The following is a 23,514-nucleotide window of genomic DNA, read 5'->3' on the forward strand; positions in this document are numbered from 1 at the left end:
GAATCCACAGTGGAGGAAAACCACAGAAATGTTCAGAGTGTGAGGAATGTTTCAACCCCCCCCTTGGGGGGGTCTCTGCCATCTTCCCTTCTCAGCTCAGGTGAGAGAGGCTGAGTTTGGGTCAGTTCCCCCCTTTCAGCCAAGGGCTCATCTGGCACAGCTGGAGGGTCCCTGCATGCTGTCCTCAACCTGTGACCGTTTCGGAGCTAAAATGGACCCCACCCCCAGAAGGTATTCACCACCCGGATCCTTCATGCTCCGAGACTCAAAATTTAAGGTTGAAAGTCGAGGACCAGCTGTTTCTATGGATTGATTCTCAAATACAGAAAGCAGCCACCTCACAAGTCCCCTTATTGGCCCTGTTGGGGAAACCTCTATGCCATAAGTCGAGGACTACCTGGAATAAACCACTGATCAACCTTGGGGGCCTTTGCAAAAGGGGATCAGTGCAATCAAAGGCAATGCATTGGATGGTGTCCCCCCACCGTCTTGCGAAACGCAACTCCGAAAAGGGACTCACAACTCTCAAGCCAAAAGGAAGCAAAGCGAAAACAAAATCAGGCACCTGAGACAAACCCGCCAACACCCCCAAACTCTCATCCTCCTCCGTCCCAGCCTTTCCCTGTCCTGCAGTTTCCCAGAAGGGGGGGGGAGCTTGCAGGGACCCCCAGGAGAGGGTCTTCCCCAGGGAGGAAAGCCCCACTTCCTGGGTCCCCCGCTAGGGGGCAGATATTGTCCCCCGTCCCAATCTGGGTGAACGACCAGTTTCCTAACGGTCGGCTTGTCTCGCTCCTTCGGCGGCTTCCGGCCAAAGGGAGCCTGGGCCCCGCCGGCCACGCCCACCGCCCTTCGGAGGCTCCGAGGCGCTTTCGGAGCACGTGGTCCCGGCTGGGGGGGGGGGAGGAGAGGAGGCGGGGCTGCAAGGCGAAGGCGGGGCCGGAGCCCGGGAGAACAACGCCCCAAGCCCCGCCCCGCCTCTCCCCTCCCCCCTGGATCTCCGCTTCCCTCCGCGGTTCCCGCTTCTGCCTCGGAGGCGGCGGCGCCGGATCCCGCTCGGGGCAGGTGGGGCTGCTCTCCCTCCGGCCTCCCTCCTCCTCCTCCTCCCGGGAGATCTTCCCCCGGCCGCCCGGAGGAAGGGAGCTGCAAGGGATCCCGCGCTTGGCCTGGCCGGGGTTTCCTCGGGCAGATCCGGCTCCGGCGTCGCCCTCCCGGAGCGGATCCCTCCCTTCCCTCGGGGGGGGGGGCGCCAAGGGCTGGATCTGCCCCCCCCCTCGCCCGGTCAAGGCTCCCGGGGGGGGCTCCCGGGGGCTCCGGGAAGGAGCTTCGGGTCAGTGGCTTCCGAAGGTCTCTCTGGGGTCCGTCAGAGGATCCAGATCCCGCACCTGCAGTTGGGAAAAAAATGGAGGGAACGGAGCTTTAAAACGTTTGGGGTGGTTTGTTATGTGCCCTGAACGGAGACCGTCCTCATTGCAATGGGGAGGGGAGAATTTGGGGGAAAGGAAAGCTTTGAATTGAATTGAATGGAGTTCATGTTGTCTTAAACCCACAAGAGATCCTTTTTCTTTGAACTCAATTTAAAAGGAGAAGAATGAAATCCTTTGTTCTGATCTTTACTCTGCTTCTGATCATAAACGCTTGGTAGAATCTGTAAAAAATCAACATTTTCCTTGTTTTACCCAGAAGGGGCTGGGATGTGGCCCTTCATGGTGGATGTTTTGCAAAGTGAAGGCTTTAAGGAGGTTTTGAGGCAAGACTGTGGTTTCCTCTGCTTCCTTGCTTTTCAGGGAGGGGCTGCCATGAACCGGGGGAGGCAGAATGCTTGGGGGGTGGAGATGAAAGTAAGGGTGGTATCTCCTCCAGATGCTGCTCCAAGGTCAGCCGGCATCCCACTTCATTCCAAACTGGGCTTGGACCTCTTGCCTGACCCTCTTTGTTGTGGGGTGAGGGAATGGGAGGAGATCGACCCTTTTCACACATGCTCTGCCCCATCTGGTCTCTCCTGTCTTCCTTTGAGGTTTCCTACTCACCACTATGCATGGGTCCCTGTTGGACTTCATCCTGCTAGTTTCTTCCATTTGGGCTGATCAGAATCTTGGTTAAATCTTGGTTTGGAAGATATGCATTTGTATATTTATGGATCCAGTCTGGGTCAGTCCCGGGGGCCAGAGGTTTTGTCTTCCGAGCTTTCCGACTTGTGACAGAGTCCCGTCTTCAGGGAACTTCTCTCTAGTAGAGGGTGTGCTGTTCTTCACGTGGTCCAAACACACAACCACACCACACTGACAACAGCACACACTCTGAATCTCTCTGAAGATGGGCTCCAGCACGAGTCCTAAAGCTCGGAAGACAAAACCTCGGATCCCGGTGACCGACTCAGATTGGATCCTGCAACTTCATCGTGGGACACGTATATTCTCCTTCGTTTCTTGTCTGTGTTTGACAAAACGGCAATGCAGTGAAACTTTTTGCCTTGATTTCTGTGTTTCCTATAGGCTGTCCTCTACTTACGACTACAACTGGGCTGCAAACTCCTTTCCTGAGGAAAGTGGTCATTACGTGAGGCATCACATGACCGCTTTGTTGAAGAACTCCAATTCTGCCCTTACTGTTGCGGTTGTTATTAGCAATAGTGATAGCACTTCGACTTAGATACATGGGGCTTTATAGCACTCTCTGAGTAGATTAGAAATGTCAGCATCTTCCCTTTAACCATTTTGTGATGTTCTGTGTTTCTCGGAAGGAAATAATGTCCTCTTTTTTTTTTTGTTCCATCAGCAGGAAAACAACTATGACCGAAGATTTACCTTTAAGACGACTAACAAGAGATAGTAGAAGTTCAGCCCAAGTCAGCAGCCAAGGGAAAGCATGAAGGGTGGGAAACGCTTGGATCCCCCGTCAGACGAAAGCAGCACTCCAAGAACGCTCAAAAGAACCCATGAATGCTCAGAGTGTGGGAAATCCTTTACTCGCAGGTCCCTCCTTTTGACCCACAGGAAGGTCCATGTGGGAAGTGGACCCAGTGAAGGTTTGGAGGGTGAGAAATCTTTCTCTGGGAAAAGCTCCAAAGATCTTAGAAGCCTCCCAACACTAAAACCCTATAAATGTGAGGAATGTGACTCATGCTTTAGTAAAAAGTCACACCTTCGTACACATCAGAAAATCCACACTGGAGAGAAACCTTATGAATGTCTGGAATGTGGGACATTTTTCCGTCAAAAAGCCACTCTCAGAAACCACGAGAGGATTCACACAGGGGAGAAACCTTACAAGTGTTGGGAATGTGGGAAGAGTTTTGCCCAGAACGCAAATCTTTGGTCCCATGTGAAGACTCATGCAAGAATAAAATCTTACAAATGCTTTGAGTGTGGAAAATGTTTCACCCAGAGTTCAACTCTTCGGAGTCATGAGAAGACACATGCAGGAATAAAACCTTACAAGTGCTTTGAGTGTGGAAAATGTTTTACCCAGAGTTCAGGTCTTCGGAGTCATCAGAAAACGCACAGAGGGGAAAAAAATAAAAAGTGCTTCGAATGCGGGAAGTGTTTTACCTTGAGATCAACCCTGGTGGTACATCAGAGACGTCACACTGGAGAGAGACCCTATGAGTGCCCAGAATGTGATAAACGATTTGTAAATTCTTCTGAACTTCGGAATCACCAGAATTGGCACAAAGGAGAGCTGCCCCATAGCTGTGGGGAGTGTGGGAAAAGTTTTCTTACGCCAGCCCATGTTCAGATTCATCAGAGAATCCACACGGGGGAGAAGCCCTACAAATGTGGGGAATGTGGGAAATGCTTTTCCCAAAAACAACATCTTGGAAGCCATCAAAGGTCCCACACAGGAGAGAAGCCATACAATTGTCTAGAGTGTGGAAAATGTTTTGTAAGCAGGAGAAACCTTCGGAGCCATCATAAAACCCACACAGGGGAGAAGCCACATCAATGCAATGACTGTGGAAGATTTTATAGTACCTCATCAGCCCTTAGAAGTCATGTGAAAATTCACACAGGGGAAAAAAACTACAAATGTTTGGACTGTGGGAGAACATTTGCTCATTCAGGTTCCTTTAGAAGTCACAGCCGAATCCATACAGGAGAGAAACCTCACAAATGCTCAGAATGTGACAAATGTTTTACTCGGAAAGATTATCTTGTGAGTCATCAGCGAATGCACACTGGAGAGAAACCATATAAATGTCTGGAGTGTGGGAGATGTTATGTCCATCCTTCAACCCTTCGTATGCACACGCGAAGTCACGCAGGAGAATAGCCTTAGAAGTGCACAGAGTGTGAGAAACCTTTTCATAGTAAATGAAAGCTAGAAAAGCACCAGAAAGTACTTAGCAGAGATAAATCTATTCACTTGTGAACAATGTTGGGAAACCTTTTTTTTTCCCCAACATTCACATCTTAACATTTGACAGGAAACTTCGCACAGTGACAGGAGGAAATCCTGCAATTGTTTGGTTTGAGTAAAATATTTTTCCTACTGAAGGAACCTCAAATAACATCAGGGAGTACCCAACGAGGCAACAAGGTGTAAAATCTTGGGAGTGTGAGAATATTTTGCTAGTAATTTACCAGAGTGATTCCAGAAAAGAGTTATAAGTATTTGGGGAGTAGATAAAATGTTTTGCAGAGCACAGGAAGTCCTTGACTTATGACCACAACTTGGAATGGATTTCTGGTCATAGGTTCCTTCAGTCGTAAGTCAAGGAACCAGGTATTTCTCTTATTTTTTTCTAGATTTTGTTGATCCATGAGGAGAACTGAAAAAATAGGAGAAAATTTAGAGAGAAGAAAATGGGGTGAAGGGTGTGAGAAACCCTTTCATTGCAAATCAAAGTTAAAAATGCATCAGAAAGTCCATAGCAGAGATAAACCTCTTCAGTTGTGAACAACATTTGAAACTTTTTTTTTTTAAGGCCGCATCTTATAATTCACCCGGAACTTTGCACAGTGACAGAAGGGAAATTCTGCAAATGTTTGGCCTGGGGAAAATGTTCTTGTTAGGGGAGCAACCTCTAAGTCTTAGAGATGAGGGGAAAGTCTGTAAATGTTGGGAGGGTGAGGATGTTTTGCTCACCAAGCAGCATAAGTGACTTAGCAGAGTCCTTACACAAAAGTGCTTTAAGTATCTAGGGAGTGTATATATAATGTTTTGCAGTGTACAGGTCATTCTTGACTTTATGACCAGAACCGGGAATGCATTTCCGGTGATAAGTTTTTCCATTCGTAAGTCAAGGCACCCAGGTTTTTTTTTGTAAATAATGAAGATGCATCTGATGGTTTATTTAGGGATAAAATGTTGGTATTGAATGTGCTGCCTGAACATGAAGAGGGAAAGTTTATTTTTCTTCTTATCCTTTTTGGAGGGATTTTTTTTTCTTTTTCTTACATTGTCTTTTTCATACGTATACACACACGTAGATACATATACTATATTTACAGAGATATTGCATGGACTTGTATTAATGTTTTCTTTCCTTGATCTGTGAATATAACCCTTAATAAAATTATTGTTTGAAATAACTCAAAAGGCCTTTTTTTTTTCAGAGCACGAACTGGGAGTCCAAAAAGTCAAGATGGCAGGAAAAGTATCCTTCAAGTGTCCACAAAAAGCTGCCTTTTATATTATTTTGTCTCCACCCTCCCTCGCTGGACACTTCTGTCTTTGGGATTGAATTCGAAGGTGCAGATTTTGGATGATGGTTAGGAAAAATGTCCTGGGGGTTTGGATGGACCCCCTGCCCTTAAGGGCAAATCATTGGTAGCTATTTATATGTACCGGACACACTCGTGATTAAATGAACCGCATCTTACTTAGGACGTGCATCATAGGTCACAAGAAGTGTGACATAATCAGTTTAGTATGAATTGCAAATTAATACCGGGTTGCGTTTCATGCGAGCCAAAATTCAGCTAATTTGTGTGTAGTTTAAGGTGGCTATTATACTATACCAGTGGCTATTTGAGACCAAATAGGCATTCCTTAAATAAAAACTCCCAAGAGTTAAAATATTTACCATCCAGTGAAAAGAGAATACCAAGAAAGTCTTTTAGCAGCTACCAAAGTAGGCAGCTACAGATTGCTCTGAAGCGCACCTTAGAGTTTTGTTCCAACTGTGTAAGAGATGAAACAGGCAAGATGTCCGCCAGACAAGCTGGCTTTCTTAAGAGACGGTCAAAGCCGTTTCCCACCATCCTCCCTGAGGGTTAGGTACGGAGGTTGGGGATGAAGGCTGTGGAAAGCCAAGGCTTAATCTCTTCTTTGACCAACAGGCACAGTCCCGTCCCAGAACGGATGAGGTTCCCTCTCAACTGATGGTGGGATGGTGGATTCCATGTCCTGACACAACAGGAGCTTTTTGGCCAGAACTGGTATGGGGACCTGGGTGTCCTCTCAGGTATGGTATTGCTTCCTTGCAGACGTTTCATCACCCAACTAGATCACAGCATCCATGCTAGGTGACATCATTAACATCGATGCTTTTACCTAGCTGGGGAGTGAAACATGAGACTTTGAACTAGCCAATGTTTAGTGTGAATTGTAAATGGATACCAGGTTGCACTTCATGTCACCCAAAATTCAGTTCATGCCAGGTTTTTTATATGTGCAATTAAGGCTACTGTGTAAGGCTACGGTTGTGGTTTTAACCATACATTTAATTTTTAAAGTATATGTTCTTCGTTACTGTGATAGTTCATCATTATTCATATGCCATGTTATATTAAATATTTTTCTTGCCTATTCGTATCATTCGGGAACCCATTACTCTTATTTTCCATCTCTTCAAATAATCTAAATTGAATTCAAGGTTTTTGTGGGATTTATTAATCACACGAATAGAAACCTACCTTAAATCCTCATTTGCCCTTAACCATGGTTAATTCTCTCCTCCTCTTTCCTCCATCAAATGGCATCTCCTCCCCAGCCCAAAGAAGCACAATGTTCTCCTAGCAGTTTTACTTGGGAAGTGGTCTTTTGCCTCTTGAGCCCATGGAAATGTCCTTTGTCACCTAGTTGGTGGTGGGCTCAGAAGCTGGGATCTGTCCAGGTCCTATTGGCTACTTCAGGGGGGCTTCTGGCATCTTCCCTCCCCCTGTGAGCCCCTTGTTCTGGACATCTGGTTCCCCAGAGGCGCCTGGTACACAGATTCTCCTCAAATCTGAGGGAGGTTCTTCCTCTCCATGGATTTAAGGCTCCTTGGGAAGAAGGTCCAGTCCTGGGATACACGGAAGGTCAACTGGAAACAGGGAAAAGGGACCGTTCTGCCATTTCATGCTGTCAATTCCTCCACCCCACCCACCCTGTGAACATTCAGCTCCTCCTGCCAACAAAAGGGGCTTCATTGTTTGTGGCCCCTCCCGTGGGGGTCTCTGCCGTCTTCCCTTCCCAGCTCAGGTGAGAGGCTGAATTTGGATCAGTTCCCCTCTTTCAGCCAAGAGCTCATCCGGTACAGCTGGAGGGCAGAGGCAGCCCTGGAGGGTCCCTGCAGGCCGTCCTCAACCTGTGACCATTTTGGAGTTATGACAGACACATCCCCAAATGAGACCTCTGACCCAGATCCATGATGGGGAGGCTCCATGAAGTCAAGGACCACCTGTCCTTCTTTATTATCCCATTTTGAAACCTCAAATCCCACCCATAGACTGATTTGTTTGTTGGGGAAACATTTCTCCCTCCCGCTGATTCTTCCCCCCCTCCCCAAAAGTTTTATTGGTTTTTAAAGACAAACAAAAACAAACAAAACATAAAAACATCCAACTTTCTTCCATAAATGTACAAGCAGTGTGTCGGTTGGTTTACAAGTTTTTTGTCCATCCATTTCATAGTCTCAATTACAGTTACATTACATAATAATTCATATTATCAATCAAAAATTGAATACCCTAGTATCATTATTAATCAATCATTTGACTATAATTTTGTTCATTCATACTTCGCGAGTTAACTATAATTTCCCTCCCACTGATTCTTGTGTCCACTCATTGTGTGAAACACAACTTGGCAGGAGGTCTCACAATAAAAATGCAACCTGTTAGGAATAACAAGGTTACCTAACGTAGTTTGGGTAAAATAATACATATAAACTATGATAGTAAGTTTAAGTGTGTGTCACTTTGAACTGCAAAGCATGTAATTTTGAGTGCGGTGTGAAACCGCCATAAGAGGGAGCAAGAGAACCTGTTGGATTCCTGACGATTGCTGGTTTGATGGATTGATGGTTTGTTAACTGCATGTTTTCCCTACTGCTGAACGTTGAAGGAAGAAAAGGAGGTTTGACTTCTTCATATCTCTACTGCGAGGAGATATATTACTGGACTGATATTTGTAAGTTTACTGACCTCTCTTTTTCGACACTGGAATTTGCAACTGAATAATCCCCGAGCGGACTGAATTAGTGAATGATATATGGACTGTTTTTGACTATGCTTACTGGAATAAACTATTTAACTAGCACAGTGTATCTGTTTTACTGAGTGTAAGCTACAAAAACGTTTATCTCACATATTTTGCCTGCCTGCTGTGCAGATTCTGCTAGGGTGTATCCCTAACACAACCAAGAGAACCAAAAGAACCGGGCTCCCCCTTGTTACACACAGACACACCATAATCTCCAATCCTCCAGTCCCAGCCTTACCCTGTCCCAGATATTGGGGGTGCGCGGGAACAGCCCTCTATAGCCTTCCAGAAGTGGGGCTGCAAAGGGGTCTTCCATGGGGCAGGGGCTGCGACAGAAAAGTCACATTTCCCAGGTCCTACTAGATGGCAAATCCTAACGGGTCAGGATCTAGGTTAATTACCAGTTTTACAAGGGTTTGCATCTCCTTCTTCAGCTACCTCTTGCAAAAGGGAGCCAGGACCCTGCCAGCCCACACTTGACCTGGAGCAAGTTCTGGACTTGAACGTTGTAGAGTTGTAATTGCAGGAATGTTCTTATCTTGGATGGCAAATGTCAGATTAAGAATGTTTACAAGCAATTACAACTCAGGCAAACAAAGTCACTAATGTAAAGGAGGATTAGAGGGAGAAAGTAAACATGTAGAGAATTATCTAGAGATAATTAATTGTATTAATTACTATGCTAAACAGTAACAAAAGTTAAGCAATAACCAAAGTTAACCAATGTTGGAGGATTACTATAAATGTGTGTAGATGCAAGACTAGACTCCAATAAAATTCATCATGATTCAGTTGATCATGATCAAGCAACTCGACTGCCTCGTCATCACAACAGAACGTGGATTTGGATCCTTCCCTTTCTCCTTCTCCTTCTTGAGCAGGGAATGGTTTTTCATCAAGATGCACAGCCCTCAAATAAAAAATGAAAAACGAAACCATTTCTATTTTGCACTGACTTGGCAATATTCCCAGCCTTGTTTCTCTGTTGTGCTGTGCTGCCTCTATGGGGGAAAAAAAAAAGGAGATCCCAAACTTGGGGTCTCTGGGGTTTAGGAAACCAAAGAATGGGAGAAGAGCCCCCATGCTCATAGACACCCCACACCCACTTTAATTTAAACTCTCAGGATGGAGGGCCACCATGTAATCTCTGCACCCGTTAGGCTATTAGGGGTCAGAGTAAGACCTGATGAGACCTGAAATAAAAAGTTCCTGTGAGGAAAAATAAGTATTTATTATCCAGTGAGGAAGGAACACCAAAAAAAAGGAAAGGTACCCCAAAAAAGTAAGTGAAGATTTTTGGCACTTTGAACGGAGTTCCAAATTAGAAAAACCTTAAAAAGGGCTTCTCTGTGCCTGGCCTCATACAAGCGCACACACACACAACACACACTCACAAACACAGACTGGAGCAGGAGGGGCAGCCCCGCACCCAGCCTGCAGGGAGGGACACTCTTCCCATGGGCAGAGGAACCTTCGACACCGACGCCCATCGGAGGAACAGAGGAGCTTTCGGAGAACGGGATCCTATGGACGGGGGAGATTGGGGGAAGGGAGGGGGAGAGCTGCGGTGGATAGGGGCGGGGCTGATAGGCGGGGCGGGGCCAGAGAGGAGAGCCGAAGCCCCGCCCCTCTCCTCTCCTTGGATCTCCGCTTGAGTCTCGCATCGCCCGGCGGCGGGGATCGGCGCTGGATCCCTCGGGAGAGGCTGCTGGGTCCCGCTCGGGACAGGGGGGGCTGCTCTCCCTCCGCCCTCCAGCCAGGAGATCTTCTCCCCTCCCCGCCAGGAGGAAGGGAGCTGCTGCGGATCCCGCTCTTGGGCTTCCCGGCTTTTCCTCGGGGAGATCCGGCTCTGGCGTCGCTGCAGGGAGCGGATCCCTCCCTTCCCTCCAGCGGGGGGCCAAGGGGGCTCCCTCCCCGGGCTGGATCTGCCCCCCTCCTCGCCTGGCCAAGGCTCCCCGGAGGGGTTCCGGATGGATCCTTTGGGTAAGTTGCTTTCTGTGTGATCCGTCAGAGCGTGAGAACTCCGAGAATTGCGTATCCCGCAAGTGCAGTTGGGGAAAATGGACTAAACGGAGCTTTAAAAGGTGGTTGTTGGTTGTTTTTTTTTTTGAGATCTGCAAGGTGGAATTAACACGGACTGGTTTCAATTGCAACGGGGAGGCTGTGATGGGGCAGCCCCTCCTGAAAGCTCAAACTCTGAGGGAGTTTTCCGGCCGGTCTTGTGAGCAGCTCCTGGAAGAAGCTGGTGGCCCGAAGGATGCCTTATGGGGCACATGATTTTCAAGTGCTTATTGTTGATTGATTGCTTATTGTACCTTATGATTCTCAACTCTTGACGAATGTATCTTTTTTTTAAATGTATACCGAGAGTATTTACACCAAGGCAAATTCCTTGTGTGTCCAATCACACTTGGCCAATAAAGTATTCTATTCTATTCTATTCTATTCTATTCTATTCTATTCTATTCTATTCTATTCTATTCTATTCTGTTTCTATTCTATTCTATTTTATTTCTATTCTATCCTATTCTATTCTATTCTATTCTTATGATTCTTGATGAATGTATCTTTTCTTTATGTATACTAAGAGCATTTGCACTAAGACAAATACCTTGTGTGTCCAATCACACTTGGCCAATAAAGAATTCTGTTCTGTTCTATTCTATTCTATTCTATTCTATTCTATTCTATTCTATTCTATTTCTTTCTATTCTATTTCTATTTCTATTCTAATCTATTCTGTTTCTAATTCTATTCTATTCTATTCTATTCCTATTCTATTTCTATTCTAATCTATTCTATTCTATTTCTATTCTATTTCTATTCTCATGATCCTTGATGAATGTATCTTTTCTTTTATGCACACTGAGAGCATTTGCACCGAAGACAAATTCCTTGTGGCCAATAAAGAATTCTATTCTATTCTATTTCTATTCTATTTCTATTCTATTCTATTCTATTCTATTCTATTCTATTCTATTCTATTCTATTCTATTATTTCTATTCTGTTCTATTCTATGATTTTCAAGTGCCTGTCCAGAGCAGCATTGGGTTTGTGATGTGCCCCTGGCTACTTTTCCTTCTCAACCAGTGGCAAACTTGCCTGACCAATAACCAGCCAAGACACAGTAAAGACTTTCTGTCTGGTTTATTGCAAATAAACGGGGAGCTTTCAAAGTTTGGTTCTCTCCAAAGTTCACCATCTCAAATCAACATCTTCCTAAATTCTCTACACCCTCCGCCCATCCCTCCTTGTCTCCCATTGGCTGAGATACTGCGAGGTTACGTTCTCAAAAGCCATCTTCTACATATTTCTTGCTTCCCCCCCCAAACATGCTAAATCATACATCACATGTGAATTTAAATGAGGAGACAATATATTTAAGGTGGGTCAATATTCAAGTTTCTCGACCATGCTCTTTGGGCTTGTTTTCCAGTTCCTGATTATTTTATGGATTCTTCGAACAATAGGTTCTTTCCTGTTCTTCTGTTTTAGTTTTCTCTTTCCTGTTTTTCAGTTCATTTTGTTTTACCTTTAAGCTGGCTATTTCCTTTTGCAGCTGTTTCCTCTTACAATTTTAAATGTTGAAGACCTTTCACTTACTTCCACTTCCTGTTATCTTGTACCCTCAAACAAATAATCCTATTTTTTTTCCTCCCTCTTCCAGGACATTTATAGATTAAGCTCAGCATTGCTGTCGGCATCTGAGCCTTTTTCATTTCTCTTTTCAGGAGACCAGTGAAGACATGGCTGTGAACTCCAGAGAGCTTTGAGAAAGGGGCGTTCTTGGATTGGAGCCTATGAAATTTTGGCCGGGATTCCGTTCCAGAAAATTTGGACATTTTGTCCCAGTTGGAAAAGCAGCTTCCTGCCCAAAGAGCCAGTCAGTGAAGGAGAAACCAAACCAGTCAGCAGTGAGGGCCTTGACTCAGAGGGGTGACAAGTGACCCAGAGGCTTCTTAGCTGTAACTTTAAAGGTGAGTCAATGAAATGTGGTTTGGAAAATAAGCTTTTAAAAAATCTTTATGTGGCAATGCAATAAAATTGGGTTTTTTCTGCCAAGGTGCAGAGCGAAGGCATAATTTGTTTAATCTATATTAGTTATAAAAAGCGGTTTCCTACAACTAATATGGATTAAATGCTTGAGTTGGAGGTGGAGTTCTGGGTGGAAGGGCACAAAGTGGGGAAATCGCATCGGCTGGGTGGAGGCACCCCTGAAGCCGAAAGAGGCTGCCTGAGGCACCCCTGAAGCCCCTGCCCAGCCTTCATCTGGTCCCTTCATGGGGAAATGTTCTCTCAGCCCAAAGTGGGTCTTGTTTCAGGGATACATTTTTAGCTGTGATGTGTGCGGATTGTTCCTGTTTAGACCTTGTCCCATAATGCACTGGGGGGCTCACAGTTTAGTAACCTGAAGGGCTTAGGCCTTCTCCTAACGCTTAAACTTTAATTGAAATTCTCTGGATCATTTTGGGGGGCTTTTCCATCCGAAGCTATTCAGTGAGCCCCCCTCCCCCCTTTCAGAAACCGCAGGATCAAATTTACCCCAGGATTAAGCCATGTCGCAGCTCAGATTGTTCCTGTTTAGGCCTTGTCCCATAATGCATTGGGAGTCACCGTTTAGTAAGCTGAAGCGCTTAGGTCTTCTCCTAAAGCTTAACTTTTAATTGAAATCATCTGGATCCTTTATTGGGGATCCTTTATTGGGGTCTTTTCCTTCTGAAGCTATTCTGTGAGCTCCCCTTTCTTTCAGCAACTGTAGGATCCAATTTACTCCAGGATTAAGCTACGTCACAGATTGTTGGCTTATTTTTATTTTGCTTCTATTGCTTTTGGAGCCAGTTGGGATAACAGACGGGATCATTCGTTTTCAATTTTGGGAAGCTCTGTGTGTAGCTTTATCTGCTCTGAGATCAGCAGTGATCCTTTTGGGGGATCTATGCTGTCTCCCCTGAAGGAGGATGAAATGCCAAAGCGGAGCCATTTTCCTGTCTGATCTTCTGGGTTTGAGGCTCTTATAGGATGACCCGATTGAACTGTTCCTTCTAATACAGAAACACACACACCGCCTTTTTGTCTGGACCTGGCTGTGCTCAGGGCATCAGACGAGCAGCCTGGGTGGGTCCCAGGGAATTGGCCAGCCTCTCTCCCATCCTGGTAGGAAACGCAGAGGGATGACCTCAATTCAGACCCTCCCGTGTCTTGTGCTAATCCCTGGGTTGTGGAAGAAGCCAGGTGTGGCCCCCTAAGGGAAGCTCTTGATGGAGAAGCCAGCAGCTGCTCCGTCCCCTTCCCTTCTTGCCCAAGGCAGGTGTGGCACTTCCTACTGAAGGACCCCTGTGGGGGCAAGTAGGGAGGAAATGGGGCCGCTAGACTGAGAGCAAAGCCTGTCTCCCTTCTCCCACACTCCCTGCTTCACCCACCATCCATTTTGTTAGGGATCCACCCTAGCAGAATCTGCACGGCAGTCAGGCAGGCAGGCAAAATATGTGAGATAAACGTTTTTGTAGCTTACACTCAGTAAAACAGATACACTGTGCTAGTTAAATAGTTTATTCCAGTAAGAGTTATAGCATAGTCAAAAACAGTCCATATATCATTCACTAGTTCAGTCTGTCCGGGGATTATTCAGTCGCAAAATCCAGTGTCGAAAAAGAGAGGTCAGTAAACTTACAAATATCAGTCCAGTAATATATCTCCTCGCAGTAGAGATATGAAGAAGTCAAACCTCCTTTCTTCCTTCAATGTTCAGCAACTCAGCAGCAGGGAACACGCAGTTAGCAAATCATCAATCCATCAAACCGGTAATCGTCAGCAGTCCAGCAGGTTCTCTTGCTCCCTCTTATGGCGGTTTCACACCACACCCAAAATTACATGCTTTGCAGTTTAAAGTGACACACACTTAAACTTACTATCATAGTTTATATATATTATTTTACCCAAACTACGTTAGGTAACCTTGTTATTCCTAACACATTTCTTTATTTGACGTTATTGTACCTCCATTGTTTTATCCCATCGTTGATCATTTCATTACTTTTGGTACTGTTGTGTTTACACTTAGATTCCTTGCTCAGTTTTTACTCTCAAAAGACCCCCTGGAAGTAGCCCCTCAATGAAACGGGTGGCAAATAAATTGAAACAACAAATAAATAAGCAGCACAGAGGAGAGTCGCTCGGGCTTCCCAAGAGGAAGAGACTGAGCTGTGAAACGGAATCCATGCAGGGAGAGCCAATGTGTCATGAGGAGGCCAGGATGAATCAGCCATGGTGGGATGGAGCTCATAAGTGGAATAATCGGAAAAAGCAAGAAAAAGGGAGGAAAAAATGGGTTGCTTATAATATCCTCAACGCTATATGGAAAGGGAACTTCACAAGGACAGTGGTGCCACTCAAGCACGAAAAGCCCAAAGGGAACATTAGGTCAGCCATAAAACAAACTTGCATAGGGAAAGGAATCAAATAAAAGGTATTAAAGAATCCCTATAGACAAAAGCCCAAATAATTAAGAAAACTAGAGAAATAAGAAAAGAAAACCCTTACAAACACGAGACATGCCAAATCAACAAAACAAAACAGACAAAAGACACAAAAACATATATAGATTATAAAGGAGACAGACAGGAGATTGCAACGAAACAAATATAAGAAACTATTGTAAAGCTAAAAGAGATTAGAACGAAGCCGATAGTACAATCAATCTACCCCACAAAATTTGCCTTCTGCACCCCACAGAGTTTACACTCCAGCGGAAATAAAGACAAACCCTGACAGGATTTGAAACATTAAATACGAATACAAGCACTCACACACAAAAGGAGAAAAGTGGTATAAAAATCAAGGGACTTACCATACAAAGGTAGCTAGCCCAGGAACGCAGCCTCCTCGCTATCTCTTGCCTTCCTGAAAAATAAAAAAGATCCGGCTTTCAAGCAGTTGTCCGTATCCTTGCGCTGGAGCTCTCCCAGCGGGAAATTCGAATCCTCGAAAGAAAGGCATTTTGACAGCCTTTCAACAGCTCTTTCCTCCTCTTCTGTTTCTGTGATGCCTTAATCTTTTGGGTTGCCTGTAGGTAGTCCTTGACTTATGACTACCATGGCGATTGGAATCTTACTTGTTTTGAAAAGTGATCATTGTGTGAGATATCACATGAGGGCTTTGCTCAATGAGTGTAATTCTGCACTCACTGCTGCAGTGATTAAGTGATTTCACCGGCCATTAAGTGGATGAAGTCCCAGGTAAGAACCACAGGTTTGTCTTGGGGGTCAGGGAGACCATCCAAGTCCCCGCACAGCCCACATTTGACCTAAGGGGTCCCGGAGAAGCTTAGAGGAGCTTGGGACATGTTGCTTAAAGACGGTATGGAACATGCAGCTTGGAGAATGGCGGAAGGCTGCAAAGGCCTCCAGTGTGGGGATTGAGGGCCCATTTCTGAGAGGCAGCAGTGACACTGGGCTGAAGTCCAGTCTTGTGGTCAGTGGCAGATACCTGCAATGGCTGAAGGCCCCAGGCCTCCACTTAAGCCACCATCTTGGCATTGAAGGGCCCAGCGGGGGCAACTGAGACTTCTGGAGGCGGCTGCAGCTTTGCATCTCACCCCTAATTCCTGTGTGACCTGTGTTGAAACTGCAGGGTCTCCCCTCAACCCCTCCAGGCACCTCTGCAGGTCTTGCCAGGATCTCCCTTCACTTAACAACACCCCCCCCAAAATCACTTAATGATCACAACAATGTAAGAGTTTTCCTCTTAGAGATTTTGTAACACTCTACATTTCTGCAAAGGAAATACTTTTCTCTTGCTTCTTTTTCCTTCCAACAGCCAATCATACATTGTGACCAAAGATTTCCTGGAAGACAAATGCCAACAGATAGTAGAAAATCAGCCCAAGGAAGCAACTGTCCGAAAGGATGGAGCCTGGGAAACTCTTGGATCCCCCGTCAGACACAAGCAGCACTCCAAGAACGCACAAAAGAATCCATGAATACTCAGAGTGTGGGAAATCCTTTGCTTGTAAGTCCCTCCTTTTGACCCACAGGAAGGTCCATGTGGGAAGTGGATCCAGTGAAAGTTTGGAGGGTGAGAACTCCAACTCTCGGAAAAGACTCCAAAGTTCTCAGAAGCCCCTCAACACTAAAACTCTATAAATGTGAGGAATGTGACTTATGCTTTGGTCGAAGGTCAGACCTTCTTACACATCAGAAAATCCACACCGGAGAGAAACCTTATGAATGTCTGGAATGTGGGATTTTTTTCCGTGAAAAAGGCACTCTCCGAGACCACGAGAGAATCCACACAGGGGAGAAACCTTACAAGTGTTGGGAATGTGGGAAGAGCTTTTCTCAGAACTCAAATCTTTGGGTCCATAAGAAGATTCATGTGGGAATCAAATCTTACAAATGCTTTGAGTGTGGAAAATGTTTCACCCAGAGTTCTTCTCTTCGCACTCATGAGAAAACACACACAGGGGAGAAAACCGAAAAGTGCCTTGAATGTGGGAAATGTTTTACCCTAAAATCACACCTGGTGCGACATCAGAGACTCCACACTGGCGAGAGACCCTATCAATGCCCAGAATGTGAGAAGCGATTTGTGGATTCTTCTGAGCTTCGGAGACACCAGAAGAGGCACAAAGAGGAGAAACCCTATCAATGTGTGGAGTGTGGGAAAAGTTTTATTTCACCAGGAGTGCTTCAAATTCATCAGAGAATCCACACAGGGGAGAAACCCTACAAATGTGGCGACTGTGGGAAATGCTTTCCCGAAAAACAGCAGCTCAGAAGCCATCAGAGGCTCCACACGGGAGAGAAACCCTACGGATGCGTAGAATGTGGAAAATATTTTAGACACAAGGGAAACCTTCGGAGCCATCATAAAACCCACACAGGGGAGAAGCCACATCAATGCAATGAATGTGGGAGATTTTATAGTACCTCATCAGTCCTTAAAGATCATGTGAAAATTCACACAGGGGAAAAAAACTACAAATGTTTGGACTGTGGGAGAACATTTGCTCAGTCATCTCACCTTAGAAGTCACAGCCGAATCCATACAGGAGAGAAACCTCACAAATGCTCAGAGTGTGATAAATGTTTTTCACGGAAAGATTATCTTGTGGTGCATCAACGAATCCACACTGGAGAAAAACCGTATAAATGTCTGGAGTGTGGAAAATGTTTTGCCCGTCCTTCAACCTTTCACATGCACACCCAAAGTCACACAGGAGAGCGGCCTTACAAGTGTGCAGAGTGCGAGAAACCTTTTCCCAGTAAATCAAAGCTAAAAGTGCACCAGAAAGTCCATAGCAGAGATAAATCTCTTCAGTTATAAGCAATGTTGAGAACCATTTTTCCCCAAAATTCACATGTTAATATTTACCAGGAACTTCATACAGTGTCAGAAGGGAAATCCTACAAATATTTGATGTGGGAGAAATGTTTTTCCTAGTCGAGCAACTTTAAAAACCATCAGAGAGTACACAATGATGCAAAAGGGCAGAAGTGTTGGGAGCGTGAGGATGTTTTGCTTACAAAGCCACATTACCAGAGTGATTACATAAAGAGTTATGAGTGTGTAAGGAGTAGATATAATGTTTTGCAAAGTACAGGAAGTCCTCAACTTAGGACCACAACATACTTTTTTTAGGAGAGAGTTTTTCACATTGTCTTTTTCATGTTTTCACATGCACGTACATACTTGTTTAGTTTCTTTGTTGGATCTGCAAATGCAATCCTTAATAAAATTATTCTTCAAAATAATCAAGAGGAGACTTCTGGTTGCACTTCTGTCACAGTCAGAGAGGAGTTGGCGATTGTCTGCGGCTTCACCCCGAGCTCTCCTCCTCGTTGGAAGGTCCCAATTGGGACAGGAATCACCTTGTAGGATGATTGATGTAATAAAGGGGAGAACTCTTTGAAGGTTAAACAAAAGGAAAGGAAATTACAGAAAGAAGATCAGGAGGGTGGGGACAAAATTTGATAACTGGGAAAAAAACAGCAGAAAATAATAAAGGAGGAACAACTGAGAGAAAGGGCCAAAAAAATGATAGAGAATGGAAAGCAAGCTAAGAAGAGACGAACTAACATAGTAAGGAGAGTTAATGATGATGGTTAAAGTTGGAAATGATGGGGATTCCACATGAAGGGATATTTTAGTAGTTAAAATATATAAATATAGATTTTGAGGAGTTTGGAATTAATAACATTATAGTAATATTAAAGATATATAAAATAATAAGAATAAGGATTAACAATTTAATTGGAACAGATATGAAAATAAGCTCTTATGATAGGATTATTAATTAAGATATATAAGTGTTTATGCAAGATATAAGAAATTAATATGTAATATGGGGAAGGAAATCCCATATGGAATCAGAGAACACACAAACTGTGTGTGTGTGTGTAGTATAGTATATGGTAATATTTTTAATGGATTATATACATTGTTATTTATCTCTATAAGGTAATGAGGTATATGAACATAGTATAGGGTAATAGGAAAAATGATTATATTTTTATTAGTTTATATAATTGGCCAAATGAAAATAAGACGGAAAATATAATTTGTGTAAATGTGATGAAATTAGAGAGAAGAATGTGCGTGAAATATATATATATATAAAATGGTGCTAAAAGTAATATTAAAAAGGGGATAAAATATTGGATAATATAAATTAAGATGAATTTGTGGATAATTAATAGAATATGCTTTGATAAAATTTGCAAATCTGACAAATATGATCAATGAATATAGAGAATGATTAAGAATAAAGAGAATGATATAAAGTAATATATGAGAACATAAAAAGGAAAATTGGTAATAGGTAAGGATGTGAAATTAGATAAGAAAGCTGCATCTGTGGTTATGGTCATGTTTGATTTAAAATGTAAAAAACCTGGAACCACACTATTTACCTAAAGATGTATTTAAAGAAATAAAAAAATATATATATTTGTTAAAAAAAATACCAAGAGGACTATTTTCATGGTATGGACTGGCAGGATGTAAAAAAACGTCAAGATGGCAGCCAAATGGTGCCATGGTGTTTTGTCAGAATCTTGCCATTTTTTTAGCTCTGTGTGTGATGCCCTTTAAAATGGAGAGAACATCACTTGTGTGCAAACAGCTGCCACCCCAATTCTTTAGGCTCCATCCTCCCTCGCTGGACACTTTTGACTTCCTGTGTTGCATTCAAAGGAGAACTTTAGGAGAAACAAAATGTTCCGGGGTTTTGTCTGGATCCCTGCTCTTAAGGGCAGACCATTGGTGGCCTGTGCCTGACACACCCAGGATTAAATGAACCGCATCTTATATAGGACACACGTCATTAGTCACAAGAAGTGCGACTTTCAATTATGTGATCAAGGCTGTTGTATGTTAAGGTATAGAGATTTAAGAGCTGACTAGCTGCTGTAAGGCTGATGCAACATAAGGCTAATGCAATAAAGATGAATCCACATGGGTATTGCCGCTTCAGGACTAAGGATGGGTCCCACAGAAGTTTACCACTTTAAGAGGTGTCTATCTAAAGGCAGCCATTAGAGGGTGTATTCTCTCTCCTTGTGTTCTGACTCCATTGCAGAGTTAAGAGGATTGCTTGTTCAGGTATTTGCCTACCACGTATATGTCTGTATATAAATGTCTTGTATATAAACCACTGTTAAATGGCTAAGCCTCTGTGTGCTGTGTTTTCCTCCTGGGTTATTTCACAACAGTAGCCACATTGCAAAAGCTCTGACATTGTATGTGCAATTAAAGACTAATGTGTGCACAGTTGTGGATTTAACCATAAATTTACATTCCAATAGTATATTCTGATTCTTTACTGAGATATTTCATTATTATTCATAAATGATGTTACATTAAATGTTTTTCTTGCTTATTTCCATCAATCCAAACCCAATTTACCTATCTGTCATAAAAATATCACTTCAAACAGCATACATTCAATGATATATTTCTGTGGGATTAATGAACCTCGTTAAAGGAGACCTACCTTAATTCCTGGTTTCTCTTTAACCATGGTTAATTCTCTCCTCCTCCAGCGCACAATCAATTTTTGGCACAGGAGCCCAAAAAGGTTAGCCACCACTGCTCTAGAGGAACAAGCATGAGATCTGGGCTGCTCCTGCAAACTCTCTTCTTTCCTGTCCCATGCGATCTGGTCATGGGGAGAGGACCCATCCCAAGAATCTGAGACTCTGCAGAAACACCGCCCATGCTCAGAGACACCCCGCCGCCTAATTTCAACTCTCAGGATCATGGAGGGTCCCATAACTACTGCACCAGGGGCTGTTACAGATCAGTGTAAGACCTGATAAGAGCTGACTCAAACGTTCCAGGAGGAGTAAAAATAAATATTTATTATCCAGTTTAGGAAGGGACACCCAAAAAGTAAAAGTACGCCCCCCCCCCAAAAAAAAACAGAGGTCACCAACCATTGGTAGTCCATGAGAAAATTTGGGTGGTATGCAGCGCACGCAGGCGGAGGAGCTGCTCCGGGATAACCAATGGGTCAGTCCTGTGACTAGAGTTCTGGAGTATGGGAAGGAGTAGCGCAGCCCTGACCGGCCAGAACGTGGTAATTGTGCTGCTGCAGCAAGAGAGGGCGGCAGCGGCACAGGTGGGCCGAAGCAACAGGGGGCGGCCACTGGTGGGATTCAAATTTTTTTACTACTGGTTCTGTGGGCGTGTCAGGGGAAGGTTACTGCAAAATCCCCATTCTCTCCCCACCGCATTAACCTGCTTTCCAGCTCTGTTCTCCTGTGCAGGGCAACCAAAGAAGACCCAGCCGACCACCTGGGACTCGGGAGGCAGAGAATAGATGGGGGCAGGGCCAGTCAGAGGTGGTATTTGCCGGTTCTCCGAACTACTCAAAATTTCCACTCCCGGTTCTCCAGAACTGGTCAGAACCTGCTGAATACCCACCTCTGGTGCGCTTATGCACGCCCCCTACAGGCCTCTTAGGAAATGGGGGAGGTCAATAGTAGACAGTCTAAGGTTAAAGTTTTGGGGGTTTGGGAAAGAAACCACAGAGTCAGGTAGAGTATTCCAGACATTGACCACTCTGTTGCTGAAATCGTATTTCCTGCAATCAAGTTTGGTGCGATTAACCTTGAGTTTGCATCTATTGTGTGCTCTTGTGTTGTTATAGTTGAAGCTGAAGCATTCATTGACAGGTAGGACATTGCAATATATAATTTTATGTACATTGACCACTCTGTTGTGCATCAGTGGAGTCTAGAATTAAATATAAAGAAGATTGACTGCAGGTAGAACAAACCACTTTATTTTATTTACTTATTTGTTTTATTTATTTGATTTGTCAGTCGCTTACAAGATAATAGGTATGACTATAAACGTAAGTAAGAACACAGGAAATAGGTACAAATAAATGGGGATAATAGGACAGGGACGGTAGGCATGATTGTGCACTTATGCATCATCCTCTTAGGATGTGGGATAAGGTCAATAGTGGATAGTTTGAGGTTAAAGGAGTGGGTGGGTTAGAGGATGTAACAATAGAGTCAGGTAGAGTATTCCAGGCATTAGCCACTCTGTTGCTGAAGTCCTATTTCCTGCAATCAAGTTTTATTTTAATTTTAAAATTATCAATTTTAAAAGGATGAATTTAAGGGTCCCTGAAGTTCGAAAGGCTGGAGACTCCTGCCCCAAAAAGTAACTGGAGATTTCTTCTGGTTGCCATGAACGGAGGGAAACCATCCCCCAAAAAGCCTCTTTTTGGGGTCCTGGCTGGGAAGGGAGGTTAAGGGAGGGGCGGAGGGGGCAGGAGAGGCGGAGGCTAAGGGGGCGGGGCAGCAAGGAGGGGGCGGAGCCCGAGAGGAGAGTGGAAACCCCTCCCACGCCTCTCCTTCCCCCCGGGGCTGGATCTCCGCTTCCCTTCGCGCGGGGAGGGTCGGCGCTGGATCCTTCGGGAGAGGCTCCTGGGTCCCCGTCGGGGCAGGTGGGGCTGCTCTCCCTCGGGCCTCCAGGAGATCTTCTTCCCCGCCAGGAGAAAGGCAGCTGCGGATCCCGTTCTTCGGCTTTTCCTCGGGGAGATCCGGCTCCGGCGTCGCCTGCAGCGGAGCGGATCCTTCCCTTCCCTCCAGCGGGGAGGGGGGAGGCAAAGGGGGCTCCCTCCACGGGCTGGATCTGCACCCTCTCCTCGCCCGGCCAAGGCTCCCCGGAGGGGAGGGAAAGAAAAGGTTTAGTGGGTTGAATTGCTCCGCTGATGATCAAACGTCCAGAATTCCCTCTTTGACTCTGCTGGCGTGTAACTCCCCTCTCCATCCTACCCCGCCCCTAGCAAATGGGAATCCCTAGGGAGAAAGAGCAGAGAATAATAAATTACTTCGATTAATTCTTCAGTATATACAGCACTTTCGTTATTGTTCATTGTGGATTATAAATGATAAGGAATGATGCACCTAGTGAATTTGTTAAATGCTTATGTAATTGTAAATGTTTTTTTAAAATGCTTATGATTATAAATTATTAGAAGGGATAACACAATAAATGATTTAAATGCTTATCCCACACACTTCCGGTTAACTCACGGCCAGGAAACCTCATGGCTTTTGCTGCCTCCCAAAAGGAAAGAAAACCACTTGGGGGCTTTTCAGAGGCTCCGCAGAGTGACTTCCAGGAGGGTCTGAAGGCCTGGTGGTCACAGGTATCTTATGACTGAACTGTCACCGCACAAGGCTGGCTCGTATTTAGCTGGTTGTCCACCAAGATCCCTCTCCCAGTTACTGATATTAAGCCTGCTTTCACCCAGTCTATATGTGTACTTTGGGTTGTTCTTTGCCTAAGTGTAGGGTTAGGGTTCTCCCAACCTTAAAAAGGATCACAGAATAAGAAAATGATAAGAGTTGAGAGGGACCTTGAAGGTTTTCCAGCCCAATTCCCTGCTCAGGCAGGAAAACCCATAACATTTCAGACCACCCCTTCTCCAATCTCTTCTTCAAACCTCCAGTGATGCAGGTCCTGATCTTCTGGAGGCAACCAGTCCCTCTGCTTAATTGTTCTCACTTTCAGGAAATTTCTCCTTATTTCCATCCTTGGCGTCTTGTCCAACCTTCAGGTGCTTTGGAGAATAACCGCCTCTTCCT

General features: G+C 44.6%; 2 protein-coding genes across 2 annotated transcripts; both read left to right on the forward strand.

Moving 5' to 3' along the window:
* Positions 1-985: 985 nt before the first annotated feature.
* On the forward strand, positions 986-4,325 carry LOC148126605 (uncharacterized). The gene is made up of 2 exons (XM_087928292.1): positions 986-1,062; positions 2,779-4,325. The coding sequence occupies exon 2, from the start codon at positions 2,866-2,868 to the stop codon at positions 4,267-4,269; it is 1,404 nt and encodes a 467-aa protein (XP_087784418.1). The 5' UTR covers positions 986-1,062; positions 2,779-2,865; the 3' UTR covers positions 4,270-4,325.
* Positions 4,326-10,057: 5,732 nt separating this feature from the next.
* Positions 10,058-20,075, forward strand: LOC148126606 (uncharacterized). Its single transcript, XM_087928266.1, is given in 4 exon segments — positions 10,058-10,389; positions 12,139-12,384; positions 16,223-16,497; positions 16,499-20,075. Coding segments are annotated over 2 exon segments (1,419 nt in total). The 5' UTR covers positions 10,058-10,389; positions 12,139-12,384; positions 16,223-16,311; the 3' UTR covers positions 17,732-20,075.
* Positions 20,076-23,514: the final 3,439 nt, after the last annotated feature.

Source organism: Pseudonaja textilis, chromosome 2, assembly GCF_049901715.1.
Source record: "Pseudonaja textilis isolate UNSWEBS1 chromosome 2, rPseTex1.2, whole genome shotgun sequence".
In the NCBI taxonomy this organism is placed as follows: domain Eukaryota; kingdom Metazoa; phylum Chordata; class Lepidosauria; order Squamata; family Elapidae; genus Pseudonaja; species Pseudonaja textilis.